Below are 18,325 nucleotides of genomic sequence, written 5' to 3' on the forward strand. Positions count from 1 at the left end.
ATCCTGGTACACCTCACCCTTATTCACCAGAGAACTTTCACACCCAAGGGGTCCCACAAGTTTCTTTGGCACCAAGGAGTGAGGGATCAGACCTTTCTGACTTCGCCAGATACATGATTCGCCAAGACCTCATCACTAGCCTCTCAAGGTTTGATGACTGTCCAGAGAACTACAGATCCTGGAGATCAACCTTCAAAGCTGCTATTGCTGATCTCAACCTTACCACCAAGGAGGAACTTGATCTACTCATAAAGTGGCTGGGGCCAGAATCTGCAGATCGTGCTAAAAGACTGAGAACAATACATGTTGACTCTCCAGATGCAGGTCTTGCTGCTGCATGGGCAAGACTTGAACAAACCTATGGATAAAGCTCAGAAGCAACAGAGAATGCTCTATTCAAAAGACTGCAAAACTTTCCAAAGATAGGCAACAAAGATAATCACAAGCTTCAAGAACTAAGTGATCTCCTCATGGAGATAGAATTGGCAAAAACAGACCCACGTTTACCTGGTCTAAGCTACCTGGACACCTCCCATGGTGTCAATCCAGTGGTGTTAAAACTGCCATACAACCTGCAGGAGAAATGGACACAACAAGGCTCAGAATATAAAAGATGCTACGATGTATCTTTCCCCCCATTCTCATATTTTTGCAGGTTCATCAGCGAACAAGCCTGGACAAGAAATGATCTCAGCTTCAACTTCAGTGAATCCAGTGTGCCTGCTCCACCATCATCATCAAGGTATGATAACACAGCAGCTAAACACAGAGACTCACGTAAAGCTGTGTTTACAAAAAAGACGGACATCTTACCTCCTGTACCATCTCCTGCTCAACAAAGTGGTTCAGACGATGGAGATAAAGATCCTAATCGTAAGTGCCCTATCCACAAAAAACCTCACCCTCTTAGGAAATGTTGTGAGCTTAGAGCAAAGACTATACAAGAGCGGAAAAAGGGTCTCCAAAAACTTGGAATATGCTACAGGTGCTGTGCTTCTTATGACCATTTTGGTAAAGACTGTAAAGCCTTTGTCAAGTGCACAGAATGCAGTAGCGACAAACATGTTACAGCTATGCATCCTGCTCCACTTCCAGGCAATCCACAGCAACCACTTGTATCCAACCCTGCTTCAAATCATGGCAGGGAGCAGCAAAGTCATGCTCCAGTCACAAATGTCTCATCTTCATGTACTGAAGTGTGTGGGAAAGGTTTCAGTCACAAATGCTGTGCCAAGATATGTCTAGTCAAGATATATCCAGAGGGCCAGCCTGAAAAAGCTACCAGGATGTATGCCATAATAGATGAGCAGAGCAACAGATCCCTGGTCAAACCCAAATTCTTTGATATCTTTGGCATACAGGGACATGCAACACCATATACTCTCAACACCTCTTCTGGTCGTGTAGAGACCTCTGGCAGAAGAGCTGATGGGTTCATGATCTCTCATATCAAAGCAAAGAAGGGCATACCATTGCCATCATTGGTTGAGTGTGACCAAATACCAGACAACAGGGAAGAGATTCCCACTCCAGAAGCTGCATATCACCATCCCCACTTAAGGCACCTGGCTACTGAGATTCCTCCAATGGACATGGATGCTGACATCTTAGTCTTGCTGGGAAGAGACATTCTCAGAGTTCATAAAGTACGCCAGCATTGCAATGGACCTGATGATGCCCCATATGCACAAAGACTTGACCTAGGCTGGGTAATAGTGGGAGATATATGCGTAAATACAGTAGAACATGCACACCATCAGAGATCAACTCCTTCAAAACTCACATGTTAAGGAATGGGAATGTATCTCACTTCAGACAATACCCTCACCACCATGAAGAAAAGGAGAAGCCTCTTAACATCATCCAGGTATCTGATGTTATCCCCATCACTTGTGATGATAACTTAGGCAGCACAGTGTCTCATACTACACGTGATGACAACAAAATAGCCATGTCAGTTGAAGACAGAGAATTCATCAACATGATGGACACTGAATTCTCCAAAGATATGTCTAACAGCTGGCTAGCACCATTACCTCTTCATGTCTCAGGAGAAAGCACAGCTGAGGTCTTCAATCTTCAAGATCCTGACAACAATCCAGAGATTCATCCTGAAGTCAAGACCCTTCTCACCAGATCTGAGCAGAGAGCCATCATGGACTGTCAATGCTCTGAACGGTTCTCCAACTGGACAAGGCTTGTACGCATCATTGCAAGGTTAGTCCACATTGCACAATGCTATCACACCAAGTCTAGTGACACTGAATGTCAAGGTGGCACTTATGCCAAAAACCTCTCTCTGCAAAAGACAACTGCTTCTGGAATCGATGGAAGATGGAGTATCTTTCTCTTTTGCAAGGACACAGAAAATGGCAACATCAGAACCCCAATCTCCAAGTTAGAGACCTTGTTCTGCTCAAGGAACAACAAGCCCAAAGAATTGAAAGGCACCATAAAGACTTTCAACAGACCCATCACAGAACTTGTCTTGCCTTTGCCCCTTGGAGACTGAACTTGTCGCCTTTCCTTGTTGGGTCCTGACTTCAAGAAGAAAAGTGATTTAAACTTTAATCTAGACTTTGAGGCCTGAAATTGCAGTTGTTATTGTTGCAATATATGCATGTTCCTCCTTTATGTCTTTCAGGTCTTCAAGACAACAAGCAAATCACAAACATTTGTTTGTATTTGCATAACTAGCGTTATAGGATTTATAGTGGTATTTTACAATACCAGACGGGGAGTGTGATGTTACATCAGCCATAAAGTACTATGCAGTGCATATTGTGCTGCCACCATGTGGTTATTTGGGGAACTACAACATTATGTTAATTTGTTCAGCCAACCCCTCCCATTTGTGATGTACTTCCTCCTTCTCCTTAAACTCCATTCTATCACTTCCTGCCACCATCTCACATGTGGTGGTCTCTACATGCTCCTCTCTACATGCTAGGATCATTACTGTCTTTTGACCTTGAAATACTGTCAATTTCATCATCTACCACACCTTGTCTGCTGTAATCTTCTCTACACGCAAATAAAGGTCCTTCTGGATGATTAAAAGGTAATTTCATGAGTTCTGCTATCTGGCAAAGGCTGTTAACAGTGATAGTATCCACTTATACAGGCCAGGCACAGGGGTCTCATCAAGGGGATAAATCATTAAACAACAGTCAGGGTCAGAATATTGATGTTATTGTTATATGTACAAATACTAGAAAAATATTTATACCCAACTCTATATGTATTGAAAAGCTTTGCAAATAGCTGAAGAAAGCATTACTTGTATGCTTTGGGTCATTGTCCTGTTGCATCACCCATCCTCTGCAGAGCTTCAGTTGGCGGCCCCAAACCATGATGCTCCCTCCGCCATGTTTTACAGTGGGGATGAGGTTTTGATGTTGGTGTGCTGTGCCTTTTTTTTCTCCACACATAGTGTTGTGTGTTTTTCCCAAACAACTCAATTTTGGTTTTATCTGTCCACAGTATATTTTGCCAGTAGTGCTGTGGAACATCCAGGTGCTCTTTTGCAAACTTCAAACGTGCTGCAATATTTTTTTTGGACAGCAATGGCTTCCTCCATGGTGTCCTCCCATGTCCTCCATTCTTGTTTAATGTTTTCCTTATTGTAGATGTGTCAACAAAAATGTTAGCATGTGCCAGAGATTTCTGTAGGTCTTTAGCTGACACTCTAGGATTCTTCTTTACCTCATTAAGCATTATGCACTGTGCTCTTGCAGTCATTTTTACAGGACGACCACGCCTAGGGAGAGTAGCAACAGTGCTAAACTTTCTCCATTTGTAGACAGTCTGTCTTACCGTGGACACATGAACATCAAGGCTTTTGGAGATACTTTTGTAACCCTTTCCAGCTTCATGCAAGTCTGGTGTGTGTTTTTAAAGGGCAGGACAGCTGTCAGCAACACATCCAATATCATCACATTGATTGGAGTCAAGGTTGGCTCACTTCTGGCTCCAATTAGCTCCTGGAGAAGTCATTAGGCTAGGGGTTCACATACTTTTTCCACCCAGCACTGTGAATGTTTACATGTTATGTTCAATTAAAACATGACAACAGCTAATGTTTGTGTAGTATTATTTTAAGCAGACTGTGTTTTTCTATTGTTGTGACTTACATGACGTTTAGAGCGCATTTTATGGCCAATTCATGCAAAACTCCACGTAATCCCAAAGGGTTCACATACTTTTTCTTGCAACTGTACTTCACTTTATTGTGGGGAACACAGGAGGAAGAAGGTATGTGGATATGTTCACTGCCCTGAGTTATTTGTAAACTAATATAAAGACAGGATATAAAGAAATAAAATAAAAAATAAAATTAGTCGTGTTAATTGTATTAGATTATATGTTAAATTAAATTTAGTTCTAGTCTTGTCTCCATCCATATTCTTGATTATATTTTTTGTGGTATCCCCATAACAAAAAGGGATGATAATAGGGATATTGGTGAATGGGGTAGGGTGAGAATATAGGAAAAGTCAAGGGGATAGTCATAACTGTGCAATTGAAACCTTACCCCATTTTACAAGTATGATATTCATAAAAAGCGGAAGTCTTCAATCATATATTAATGGCTGCCATCTTTAGTACTCCGATACAATGTCAGTACTCTTGCAGATTCCCTTGGCTGGCAGATGCCCTTGGCTGGCATCTTTACTCAGTGTCTTTACCCAGTGAAATAGTATTTCACTCAAGACAGCTGCAAACATGGCTACTTTCTCAGTCTAACAAACCACATGATCAAATATTCTATGGTGGGGGAGGCAATGCATGACCAGGAAAGTAGTTGAAACCCACCATTTGGCCCAGCTCTGACTCAAGGTCTGTTTTCTCCACACATATCTTCTCATAGGCTTGGATCATCTCCTCCAACTGTTCTTCCCTTTCCTTGCTTTTCTGCAGCTGGTTTAGAGAGAGAAAAAAACAGGAAACAAATGAGCAAAAATCACATTCAGCAGCCATTAATTATCTAAATTGGTGACTGTCAGTTTTAAAGGCTGGAGACAAGCAATTGCACATTCCCTACATTTTAGACCCTTACACCATCTTCTGCCCCAAATTAAACTCAGGAAAATATGTTCTTTGTACTTGGTTCCTAAGTCAGATATGTTCAGCCAGTTTGCTAATCAGCAGATAATTTTGTTAGTTGCTGTAGTAAAACAGTTATCATATCAGAAATGAAATGCGGAAGAATTCATTTTGCAGCAAAATAATGCTCAAGCTGCATCTATTTTCACACAGAAAAGTACTGAAGATATCTTGAGAAAGTTTCCATTTACACAATTGTCTACCTGCAAAATCTATTTACAGGAGGCAAAAATGAGGTGAATATTAATTACTCCATAGTAATTAGTAGCTAATTATCTACATTCCTCCAAAAAAATCATGCAATCTATTTTCAATTAATATTTTTACATGGACAAGTACCCTCTGGCACATACTATTCACCCAGCACTCTTTTTAAGTACCTTAAAAGTCAACAATTTGTGTCACCTTTTCTTTTTGGGAAGTATTATGAGGCAAAAGTAGGTGTTTTAGAAGTTCAAAACCATTTAAAAAAATTACTCACCCAGTCCCCTAAACTTTGGTTAGATTTTTTCCTGTGGGGAGGGATGTTAATTGATGCAATGGCTGTCTTAAGTCTCTCATCCAAAATATCTATTCTAATTATCCCCCACCCAAATATTTTTAAATGCCCTAAAGTGAAGAATTTAGCACTTTCTACTCCAATATTGTCCCAATGTCACTGCAGAAATATTAATTCCATAGAAGAAAGGCAATGTGGCTGAATTTTGGATTGGATTGGTTTGTGCATTTGTTAATTCCACACATTGCTACAGCAAGTCATACTGGAGATGTAATTGAGATTGGCTTGACAAAATCATTTTGTGAAATCATTCTATCTTTCCTGAATCTTTAAGAAGAAGAAGCCATTAAGAACATGGTCAACATTATTATGAAGCAAGAGAAATAGTTGCAAGATCACTGCTGTCATTAATTGTTTTGATTTTATTTCCTCCAAGAGAGCATTTTTTCTGACTACACTGAAGTTTTTAACTGTATTCAAATGACCTGAGCAGAAATTCTCCCTCAGACCTCCTGGCTTAACATGGGAAGGATGGGATTAGGCATCTTTCACTATTTTAAGACATTATGTGAGAAGTTGAATCCCTGTAGGAGGGTTCTATTTCACTCGTAACTCAACAAAAAAATCATAATATAAAAAATGTAGACTATTCCACAAAATTTGTTTGGTAGAGATCATCTAGCAATATTAATTCCTGCAAATGAGCCATTGACCAGGATTCTTTACAAAGCCATATTAAGAAATACCAATACAATCAGCGAACCGCTTTGTCAAAAATAAGTGAATTCTGTGTCCTGAATAAGTCCTAGTAATGTCTGCATACATTTTGCTTTTTGGATCTAATTTTCTTTTCAATTTCCATCAACTTTAAGGATTCCCCGAAAGTGGTCCACAGTGTGAGAGCTGAATCTTGTGAAGTAGAAATCAGTTTTAAGACTAGAAAAGACCATCATGTAAAAACATCTTACGGTAACTGCCTTTTAAGGCCACCAAGAAACTAGCTAAATATCTATTAATTCAGAAGGGGGAAAGCAAAAAGGCAGAATTTAAATAATGGACCATGAAACATGTCTGCCCTTTCTTTCTTACTTACTTACTTAGTTATTGCACTGTCATGATCATTGCATTTGAAACCTTCGTTTTGTCTACAATAAAAATTGTGAGCCAAGGAGTGCCTGGAAGTCTCCTGCCAAGTCTGGCCAAGAGCTGAATTTAGAGCAAAGTGTCTGGGTTTATTGCCTAGCCTGGGTGTGAAGTTTGACACAGAGCACTGATAATCAACCAGTGGAATCTTTGCGTCATCCTTCTCTTCTAGTGTCAAGAGAACTGGAAATATTTTAAGAGAAGGAATGCAGATGATCCATTACTAAATTAAGAATGGCACTGGAATAAGCAGGGCTTATTTTGTCATAGAACGCTCAGAACGGAGTTCCGACACCTTTTTTGGATGAAACCTTGTAGGGTAGGCAAGGCGGGTTGTATGACATGTGTGAGTTCCGGCACCTTTTTCTTTTACAAAAAAAGCACTGGGAATAAGATTTCAACTATAACAAAAATAGACCATTCCAAATTATTGAAGAACAGAAGGGGATGGTACCTTCACTCCCACCTCAATTCTTCCCTATCTTTCCTCCCCACCCCAACAATACTTAATCTATCATTAGTTCAATCCTGCTAGTCCTGCCATGGGAAAAGTCTGCATACAAACTAAGTAAGATATTGAAGCCCAATTCTTGTTTCTATAGCTGCAATAATCCTTCCTTCTTTTATAAGGAACAAGATTTATAGTATGATTGATTTGAGATTGCCAAGCATTTGAAGCAAGCGAGCTGCCTCCACCTAGCCAAATTACTGAGTCTGTTTAGAGCTAGACATTGTGTTCTTCATCACAACCATAAATGGCTAAAAGCCAGTTTTAAGGTGTGGAACTGAAAATAGTAGATGCAGTATTTTTTACAGAATTTAGACCTTGGTCTGAAAATCAAATTCTGTACTTGCTTGATGAGTTCATATTAATGTAAAATTTAAATATAAAATGTTTTTCTTATAGAGTGTCCAATCAAAATATATATGTATTCTGTATTTCTAGCTCTTGCTCCATCCATCCATCCGCCCGCCTGCCTGCCTGCCTGTCTGTCTATCTATCTGTCTGTCTACATATACACCAAATAATAATCCAAAGGTGATCTTAATATTAAATAGTTAGCTTCAGATACAAATACTACCATTACTTTGTAATGTTATAACATATGTCCCTTTTTATGTTATATTTGAGTTTGGATGAAAAGTTAATTGATTTGTAACGGCAGCGTTTCTTTTGGCGGCGGCGGAGGTTCTGGCGACGGTATGGCCCTCCGCTTGCCCAGGTTCCTCGTCTGCTCCTTTGAAGACCGGAGCTGTCGCACTTTGGGAGGCCGCGCTCTGGACAGTCCCAACCAGTGGACTGGGGGCCTATGGAGTTGCGGCCGGGAACAAGCCTAGAATGGCGGTGCGGCGAAGGAACTGTGGTGGCAACTGGAGTGGCCAGCCACTGCCAGGCAGGAGTTTGCCATCTTATGGCCTATCCAGTCTTGCCTCGGATTTATATCTGCCTGCGTGATAAACTCTCTTGCCTGTCTCCCTCTCCCCATAGGACTCAGAGGGACCTGGGCACAAGCCACGGTGGGAGAGTGGCTTGGATTTACATCTGCAGCCCCATAGAGGTGAGAGCTCTATGGGGTATGCCCTACCCAGAGTGCATACTCTGGACAACCCCCAGGAACAGAGTTGCGACCCGTCGTGAGAGGATGAGGGGTGGCCTGTTCTGGGGGTTCACCCAGCTTGAGTGGCAGTGAAGCTGGGTGATGGTCCAGATATCCACTTACCCTCTGATTTGATCCTCCTATTGAACTATTAATTATGGGACTGCCTCTCCTGGACTTTCTCGGACACTCATGCACTTTCGTTATACCAGCACGGACTTGTTCGCCCTCAGGGGTGCCCCCCTCTCCTGGGTGCGACCCACCTTTTTTACGATCTCCAACCTCGATGAAGGGCCCGATTATTTGGACCCTGAGAGATGCCTGGGCAGGGGCAGGGGCCTCCAGTATAAATCTAATAAGAGGCCCCTGGTTAATTTTTTAGCAAAATTTTTTGTGGGGTTAGGGAGGGGGGTGGGAGTGGACTATGGTGGTCCATCAACCGTTGTTCAGGCCAGGTCCGGGATTGGTCGCGTGGGGGGAGAGCGGGGTTCGGTTGCCTCCGGGGCTCAGGAGCGGGTCGTGGGACTACCAATTCCCACGACATTGGGGAATGGTAGCAGGTGTATGATCAGAGGGCCGCATCGATACCGGGGAGGGCATCTCCGCTATTTACAAGCGGTGAGGCGCTTCGACTCTCTGTTTCTTCCCCAAGGTCCCGGGAGTGAGGATGTGCAGCCACCTGAGCTCCAGCTGGTGTACCTGAATGCCAGGTCCGTTGTTAATAAGGCTCCCCTTGTTCGGGATTTAGTTGAGGGTGAGCATGCGGACCTGGCTTGCATGACGGAGACTTGGTTGGGCCCAGAGGGTGGTGTTCCCTTGGTTGATCTTTGCCCACCAGGTTTCTGGGTGCTACACCGGCCTCGGGCTCAAGGTAGGGGCGGGGGAGTGGCGGTAGTTATTAGGGAGACCTTGTGTCTGCGGGAGACCACCGTTCCCCAGATAGTCGGGTGTGAGTCTCTCTTTTTGAGATGTGGTCCTGGGGCGCAGTTGGGCTTGCTGCTGGTGTACCTTTCGCCTAGTCGCGCAGTGGCAGCCCTGCCTGAGCTACTCGACATCTTCTCGGCTTTGGTGATTGAGTTCCCCAAACTTATAGTTTTGGGTGACTTCAATCTACCATCCCTAGGAGGATCATCTGAGTTAGCTTGGGAGTTCATGGCTTCCATGACGGCCATGGACCTGACGCAAGTAATTCTTGGACCGACTCATGTGGGAGGCCACACCCTTGACTTGGTTTTCTTATCTGGACGGTGGTTTGATGATCTTGGTGGGGTTTCCCCAACTATTATACCCCTGTCATGGACCGATCATCATCTCCTGCGGCTGGTCTTCCATTTTGCCACCCCCCGCCGTGGGTGTATGGAGCCAACTAGATGGTACCGCCCCAGATGCTTAATGGATCCTGATAGGTTCCAGGCAGTGCTGGGGTCCCCACCTGCCTCCGTTGCTCACAGCTCGGCGGATGCCTTAGTGGAAGCCTGGGAAAGGGCAGCCACGGAGGCACTTGACTGAGTTGTACCCTTGCGGCCCCTGACCCGGTGCAGATCCCAGCGAGCTCCATGGTTCTCCGCAGAGCTTCGGGAGATGAAGCATCGGAGACGGGGCCTAGAGAGCTGTTGGAGGTCCAGTTGATCCGAATCCGACCGATTGTGACTAAGAACCCACATTAGGTCTTATCTCGCAGCGATAAGGGCGGCGAGGTCTAATTACTTCTCCACCCTTATCGCGTCCGCAGATAACTGCCCGGCCGCCCTGTTTAGGGTGACCCGCTCCCTCCTTAATCAGGAGGTGAGGGAGGAACCCTTGCAGGGTCGTGCCAAGGAGTTTGGTCAACATCTGTCGGATAAAATCGCTCAGATTCGGACCGGTCTGGACTCCAGCTGGGCGGAGTCTGACGATCAGGACACGGGCGGTCTTGTCAATGTTATCTGGGAGGAGTTTGATTCTGTGACCCCTGAGGAAGTGGACAGGATTATGGGGAGATTGAGCTCCACCACATGTTTATTGGACCCGTGCCCTTCCTGGCTGGTGTATGCAGCTCGGGAGGGGACACGAGGCTGGTTCCAAGAGGTTATATCTGCCTCTTTGAGTGAGGGTAGTTTCCCCGCCGTCTTGAAGGAGGCGGTGGTGAGACCTCTCCTCAAGAAGCCTGCCTTGGACCCAGCTGTGTTAAATAACTTTCGTCCGGTCTCCAACCTTCGCTTTCTTGCGAAGGTTGGAGTGTGGTGGTGCATCAGCTCCCTCTGGTCCTGGATGAAGCTGATTATCTAGACCCATGCCAATCGGGTTTCAGGCCCGGGTACAGCACGGAGATGGCATTGGTCGTTCTGGTGAATGATCTCTGGAGGGCCCGGGACAGGGGATATTCCTCTGTCCTAGTCCTATTAGACCTCTCAGCGGCTTTCGATACCATCGACCATGGTATCCTGCTGCGGCGTCTCAGGGGATTGGGAGTGGGAGGCACGGTTTTGCAGTGGTTCTCCTCCTATCTCCTGGGATGTTCACAGTCGGTGTTGGTAGGCGGCAGAGGTCGACCCCGAGGTCTCTCATTTGTGGAGTTCCTCAGGGGTCGGTCCTCTCGCCTCTCCTGTTCAACATCTATATGAAACCACTGGGTGAGATCATTCATGGTTTTGGAGTTGGGTATCATCAGCATACAGCTTTTCATTTCGACCCCAAACCACCCCAGTGATGCCCTCAACGTGATGTCCCCTTGCCTGGAAGCGGTTCGGGTCTGGATGGGGAGGAACAGACTTCAACTCAACCCTGACAAGACTGAGTGGCTGTGCATACCGGCATCCCGGGATATTCAGAATATTCCACCTCTTTCCATGGGGGGTGAGTTTTTACCCCCCGTAGATAGGGCTCGCAACTTGGGAGTCCTCCTAGATTCGCGGCTTACTTTGGAAGATCATATAGTGGCTGTGACTAGGGGGGCTTTTGCCCAGGTTTGCCTGGTGCGCCAGTTGCGGCCCTATCTAGACCGGAATGCCCTGTGTACGGTCACTCATGCGCTCGTGACCTCTCGTCTGGACTACTGCAACACTCTCTACATGGGGCTTCCCTTGAAGACCACTCGGAGGCTCCAGCTGGTACAGAATGCGGCCGCGAGAGGTGTCTTGGGAGTTTCCCAGTACTCCCATGTTACACCTTTGCTCCGCGAGCTGCACTGGTTACCAGTTGTCTTCCGGGTGAGGTTCAAGGTTTTGGTAATGGTTTTCAAGGCCCTACATGGCATGGGTCCAGAGTACCTCGGGGATCACCTGCTGCTGGCGTCAACTTCCCTCCGCCCTGTGCGTTCCCACAGAGAGGGCCTCCTCAGGGTGCCACCGGTCAGAGAATGTCGGCTGGTGGCCCCCAGGGGGAGGGCCTTCTCTGTGGGCGCCCCGGCTTTATGGAATCAGCTGCCGGTTGAGCTCCGGATAGCACCTGACCTTCGCTCCTTCTGACGTGGTCTGAAGACCTACCTATTTGAGCTAGCTGGCCTGGCCTGATGGGGGATGTGCTGGGTTTTTTATTGGGGATTTTTATTATTCTACTGTTTTTAGCTCGGGCTCTTATTTAATTCTTTTTTTAATTTTTGTATTCTGTATTTTTTATGTGCCCTGTTCACCGCCCTGAGTCCTTCGGGAGAAGGGCGGTATACAAATATAATAAATGAAATGAAAATGAAATGATTTTATCCTTACAATATAGACATTCTGAAATTCTGTTAATAATGATAAAAATTTGATTAAACACCTTATTTACAAACAGATTAAATAAACTTATTCCAACTAAATAAAAAAAGAATTTTTTTTATTTTCAATACTTTAAACTTCCTAAATAATTGAATGCTCATAATTTATGTATATTACATATAATTGCACTGCAATATTCATTGAAATAATGTAATGTGTCAAGATTTATAACATTACAATGAAAAAGAATAATATATAGAACTAAAAAAGGACCCTGTATAAAGACTCTTTGTCCAAAAGAGTCCCTTAGTTGTGATTATTGGTGATTGATTGTATTTCTTACTTCTTATATAGTCACTTGAATGTTCACTGCATAAAACCTTGTATATTTAATGATTAAATAAAATATTTATACAATTAAAAAAAGAAAAAGAATGCATACACACAGTCTCACAGTGGTTCTATCCCATTTTACCTATACACCCTTATGAAGTATGCAATGCTACGAGAAACAGCAATTGACCCAAGATCGTCTTACGAATCTTCTACGCTCAACATGTATTTGAAACTTTAGGTCTTCCTTTTCCACTGCATTACTTTGGTTATGATGAGTTAAAATAACAATTAAGACCCTATAGAATAATAAATAGTTTCACTTTAATATAAAGATAAATATGCTAGAATTCATATAATTCTGCTAAGTACATGTCTGTTCAGGGCAAAAAAAATCTTTACAGAAAATATAATTAATGCATAACTAATTTAAACCTGACACATTATCCACTGCGGCCTATGGGCTCCCTACTCTAATGCAGAACATAGGTATTAGTATTTCACTTACTCAATTACTTATTTCTAGGAATAGAGACAACAGAGATAAAATTTCCCTTAAAGAATTTTATTCACAGTCCTCTCCCGTGTGTGTGTGTTTGTACATACATGTGTCTATCTCCATGTGCACAATTTTGGATTGTTGTCATTTGAGAGCTTCCTGTGCAAACAGAACACTGGGATCCAAATGCACTTACCACTGGTCTCACCTAGTTGAAGGTGTGATTTGAGACACGTGAAACTCTTATTTCTTTCTATGTCTTTGGTACTATTCGTTACTGTACTTAACTCACTATGCTTTCTGAGATTGAAACTGTACAGGACCCTTCCTCCAGATGTGTGAAGATTGAAATTCCAGAACACAACAACAGAGAATTGCACATGAAAATGAACATACCCCATTAAATTATCCTCAATGAAAATGGAGAGAGAGTCCTTCTTCAGGCAACCGCAGCTATTAGAAATGTTATTTTCTTATCAATTTTGTATACTATCATAGTCACGTATTACTAAAAGGTCTAATAAAGAAAAGATGCAAAAGAAACAAAACAAACCCTCAGCCTTGAACCACATTTTGGTTCATGAGGTAGTGGTAAAAGCCACCACATGACAGGCAAAATTCCATGAAAAGATCAGTAAGTTAAATGCACCCATTTTTTCAAAGATTACTGAGACAGTCCCCTTACCTCACGCTGGAACTGATTCAACTGCTGCTGGAGGTTGACTTTCTCACTCTTCAGAAGAGAAGTCTCCTTGGATTCATAAGCTGAGAACATATGTTCTTCTCCAAAGTCACTGATCAATGGAAACTGCAGGCCAGACGCAAAAAAAAGCATGTGTGTGTATATATGAGAATAATGTGTATTTACGTATCTATATGTACACACATACACACATATTTTACTAATATTTGCACAAAATGGGAAGTAATAGCAAGTAAATCTGCATGTAAGATTTAAATATTAGACAGCCTTTGGTGGAGCAGTGGGCTAATGCCTCCTTAAGTAACACCAGCTGCCTGCAATTAGTGCAGGTTCGCATCCCACCAGGCTCAAGGTTGACTCAGCCTTCCATCCTTCCGAGGTAGGTAAAATGAGGACCCAGATTGTTGGGGGCAATTAAGCTGACTTTGTAATAATGCCGCTTGGGGGTGTGTGTGAAAGCCCTAATAAGCAGGCATATACATCGAATGAAGGCTACTGCTAAGCTTGTAAGCCGCCCTGAGTCTTCGGAGAAGGGCGGGATATAAATGGAATTAAAATTAAAATAAAATAAAAATAAATATCAGAGTCACTATTAGCTGGTACAATAAACAAAGAAAAATGATTTTGTGGTCAAAATAGATTTTTTTAAAAATCAAATACTGGGTAGAATATAAATATATTCAGTGCTTCAACTGTTTTTCCGTGAAATGTCTAATTGGAGTTGACAGTAATCTGTGGGCCACAATATGAGAGCCATTAGTTTAAGGAGGAGGTTCTCTATTAATTTAATTATTTTCATTTTAGTTTAAATGAAAAACCAAACAAAAGGAGGGAGGTGTTGTATAACCAAGAAAAACCTCTGAATAGACTTACAACATGTGAGCATTGGCAACAATATGACATTTTTCCTAGGGAAAAAAATAAAATAGACCAGCTGAAGCCTAGTCAGCACATTGGTCTATCTAGCAGCCACCTATCCTGGGCATGATAGGACATTGGTCCACAGTGGTGAAGAAAAAAAGAGTACATGAAAATAAAAGGCTACTCTAGCCTTCTTTAACTTTGCATCCTCCAAAAGTATTAAAATAGCTTTGCTGGCTGGAAATTTCTGAAACTGCAGTCTCAACACAGGCAGCTGGAGAAGATTGCTCTAGCACACAGGTCTGCAACCCGCGGCTCCGGATCCGCATGTGGCTCTTTCAGCCGTCTCCTGCGGCTCCCAGTCCTCTGCCATGTGCAGTCCAAAAAAAAAATAGTGGGACTAAAAAAGTTCAACCAATCAATTCAAATATGCAGGGTAGGTGCATATCTCGCCTTGGCTCCACTCTTCAGTCAAACCCTGTTCTGCGCATGCGCGCATGTACGCGCATGCGCACACATTTTTTGCGGCTCCCAGTTTTTCCTTTTGTGAGGGAACCGGTTCCGAGTGGCTCTTTCACTGTTTCAGGTTGCTGACCCCTGCTCTAGCATATCAGAAACCAACACATTAAAAAGTAGGTGTGTGGGGTCAATGTTCTGTAGCAATAGGTAATTAGATATATCCCTGCCTATGATAGGAGCAACATTTTTCCCCCTGAATTGGTACATGCTATTTTTCTGGCTGATCTTACTTTATACAGCTACCACTCACCTTGATCTCATACATATTTAGTTTCCGTTTGAGGTTAGTGTTCTCCTGCTCTAACCCTGTCAAGCGATTCTTGATGTCATCATAGGCTGTGATGAAAGCAAAGTGAGAGGCAGAACACATCTCACTGGAGAGGTCAGTGTTCGGACTGTCCAACCATTCATCATCCTGCACCAAGGCATCTTGGGTAAGGATGCTGATGTCATCCTCAAACATGGAGTCCATGACATAGTCTGGAAGGGGTGAGCATTTAGCAGGAAATATCAATGCATGACCAAATCCAGCTGCAGGAGGTGACAAGAAACAAAAATAATATAACAGATAGCAAAATACGTTTTTCCCAACATTCCATTTCTTTTAAGCATCTTCTTATCATTTCTGTTATAAGTTAAGCAAAAGATCTATATATTTGTAAATGGATTTTTAATTGTTGAAAGCTATTCTGAGGGACAATATCTGTTTGGAATCCAGGATAAGGTCTAATAAAGAAAAGATGCAAAAGAAATACCAACATTTTTTGTACACACTTTGTTACCATCTTATTAGTGCTTCCTGCACCGGTCCCTAGAGTTGGAAACGACTAGCACGCATGTGCGGGGGAACCTTTACCTTTACCTTTTTATTGATAGCATATCATTACTGTTTTAAAGATTTACAGTACACTAGTGTGGTGCTCCATTACATATTTGTGTTTCTAACCCTTTATTTGTAAGTATGCTAAAGAATTTTGGTGGATTGCTCTCCACCAGCTGCATCTATCAATTATGCTGTCTCACCCATCACATATTGCAGCAGTTTAGAAGTCCCTATTATGTTTATTGATTTGGGCTTGGAAGGAAGTTAAACACAAATTGACCCAACAGGACTTGCTTGGCATGACCGTATGTCCTTCCCACATGCTTTTAAGAAACACAAAGTTTGTCAGAAACACTCTTAGTATATCTTCCATTCACCTTCACAGGTCTTGTACCGCAGAATGTTTGGATCATTGTTCACCAAGGTTCCAGATCTGACTGTGTACCATTATATAGTGTGTTGAATGACATATGGGGTCTAGTTCTCTTTATCTAAAGTGGATAAAGTCACTTTATCCCCATTAGCAGACTTTTCTAAGTCATCCCACAAGAATGAAAGAAAAATCTGCAACTCAAATGCTCAACTGGATTTCTCAGTATGAGTACTGGAAAGAAAAAATATGCTAGTCAAGCCCAACACAGAGATGGCCTGCTGAAAGAACTAAACAATTTCAGACATGGGCGCAGAATATGACAAACCCCCCAGAGAAGGAAAGGGAAAGGAGAACGGGAAGGAGAACAATAGTAAGATAAAATCAGGTACGGAGGAAAGGTGAGTGTCCAAACTGCTGCAGAAATTTGCAAACCACGGCAGAACTTTTGTAAATGGCTTATGTGGGCGTATTGAGTAAAGAAATGAGACTACAGAAATCATTCATTATTTTTAAAAAGCAGAATAATTTTTACAGTTCTGAATGGCTCATATATTCATAGATAGATAGATGATAGATGATAGATAGATAGATAGATAGATAGATAGATAGATAGATAGATAGATAGATATAGATATAGTAAAAAGGTAAAGGTTCCCCCGCACATGTGTGCTAGTCGTTTCCGACTCTAGGGGCTGGTGCTCATCTCCCTTTCAAAGTCGAAGAGCCAGCGCTTGTCTGAGGACATCTCCGTTGTCATGTGGACGGCATGACTAGACGCCAAAGGCGCACTGACCGCTGTTACCTTCCCACCATAGTGGTCCCTATTTTTCTACTTGCATTTTTACGTGCTTTCGAACTGCTAGGTTGGCAGAAGCTGGGACAAGTAACAGGTGCTCACTCTGTTACGCGGCACTCGGGATTCGACTGCCACACTACAGCTCTCTAGATGATCTGCAATGCCCAAAACTCTGGTATGTCTTTGATCTGTTCATGCAGCCTAAATGGATGATACTGTAATTGCATTTTTCTTACTCCAAAATTAAAACAAAAATTTAAGGAGAGGCTACCAGTGAGATTGTTGGAATTATTATTATTTTCATAAGATTTCACACTTTTTATCAAACTTCACATTATGTTATTTTTAACATTTCTATACTCTTTGGTGTCCTTGTACCATAAATATCTATAAAACCCATTAATTACACCAGCTCCATGAAATGTTGATGTTCTACTACTATTTGAGGATTTTATCATTTCTGTTAGGAATGACAAACAGTTTGTCCTGTAATATTCAGCATTCAGAGTAGAGTAGATCTGGAAGGGACCTTGAAGGTTTTCTAGTCCAGCCCACTGCTCAAGCAGGAGTCCCTATATTATTTCAGACAAGCTGCTGTCCAGTCTCTTCTTAAAAACCTTGAGTGATGAACCACCCACAACATCTGAAGGCAAGCTATTCCACTGGTTAATTGTCCTCACTGTTAGGAAGTTTCTCTTTAATTCCAGGTTGCTTTTCTCCTTTATTAGTTTCCATCCATTGTTTCTTGTCCTGCCCTCTAGCGCTTTGGAAAATAAATTGACCCCTTCCTCTTTGTGACCACCTCTCAAATACTGGAATACTGCTATCATATCCTGCCTAGTCCTTCTTTTCTCTAGACTTGCCAAACCCAAATCCAGCAACCATTCTTCATATCTTTTAGTCTCCAGGCCTTTAATCATCTTAGTTGCTCTTCTTTGCACTTTTTCCAAATAACTTTTTTGTAACGTGGTGACCAAAACTGGATGCAGTATTCCAAGTGTGGTCTTACTAAGACTTTATAAAGTGGTACTAATACTTCATGTGATTTTGATTCTATGCCTCTTTATACAACAAATGATTGCATTAGTTTTTTGGCTGCTGCCCACGCTGCTGACTCATGTTTAAGTGATCATTCACTGGGATTCCAAGGTCCCTTTCAGTTATTGTTTTTGAGCCAGGTTTCGCCTAATCTGTACTTGTACCTTTGGCTTTTCCTGCTCAGATGTAAAACCTTGCTTTCCTCCACACTGCATTTCATTTTGTTGTTCAAGTCGGTCAAGATCTTTTTGGATCCTGAGCTTGTCTTCTGGTGTGTTAGCTATTCCTGCCAACTTAGTGTCATCTGCAAATTCCCTTTCTGTTCCCTAATCTAAGTTATTAATGAAAATATTTAAG

General features: G+C 42.6%; 1 protein-coding gene across 1 annotated transcript in view; it reads right to left on the reverse strand.

The window, feature by feature from the left end:
* TBKBP1 (TBK1 binding protein 1) overlaps window positions 1-18,325 on the reverse strand; it is a 92,183-nt gene that overhangs the window by 62,009 nt on the left and 11,849 nt on the right. Inside the window, exons 2-4 of the mRNA XM_083379290.1 lie at window positions 15,189-15,469; window positions 13,541-13,663; window positions 4,816-4,920 (exon numbers count right to left, since the gene is read on the reverse strand). Of these exons, the coding sequence (XP_083235416.1) occupies window positions 4,816-4,920; window positions 13,541-13,663; window positions 15,189-15,410 (450 nt within the window). The 5' untranslated portion in view covers window positions 15,411-15,469. The remainder of the gene's footprint in view (window positions 1-4,815; window positions 4,921-13,540; window positions 13,664-15,188; window positions 15,470-18,325) is intronic.

Source organism: Vipera ursinii (genome assembly GCF_947247035.1).
Source record: "Vipera ursinii genome assembly, chromosome: Z".
Lineage (NCBI taxonomy): Eukaryota > Metazoa > Chordata > Lepidosauria > Squamata > Viperidae > Vipera > Vipera ursinii.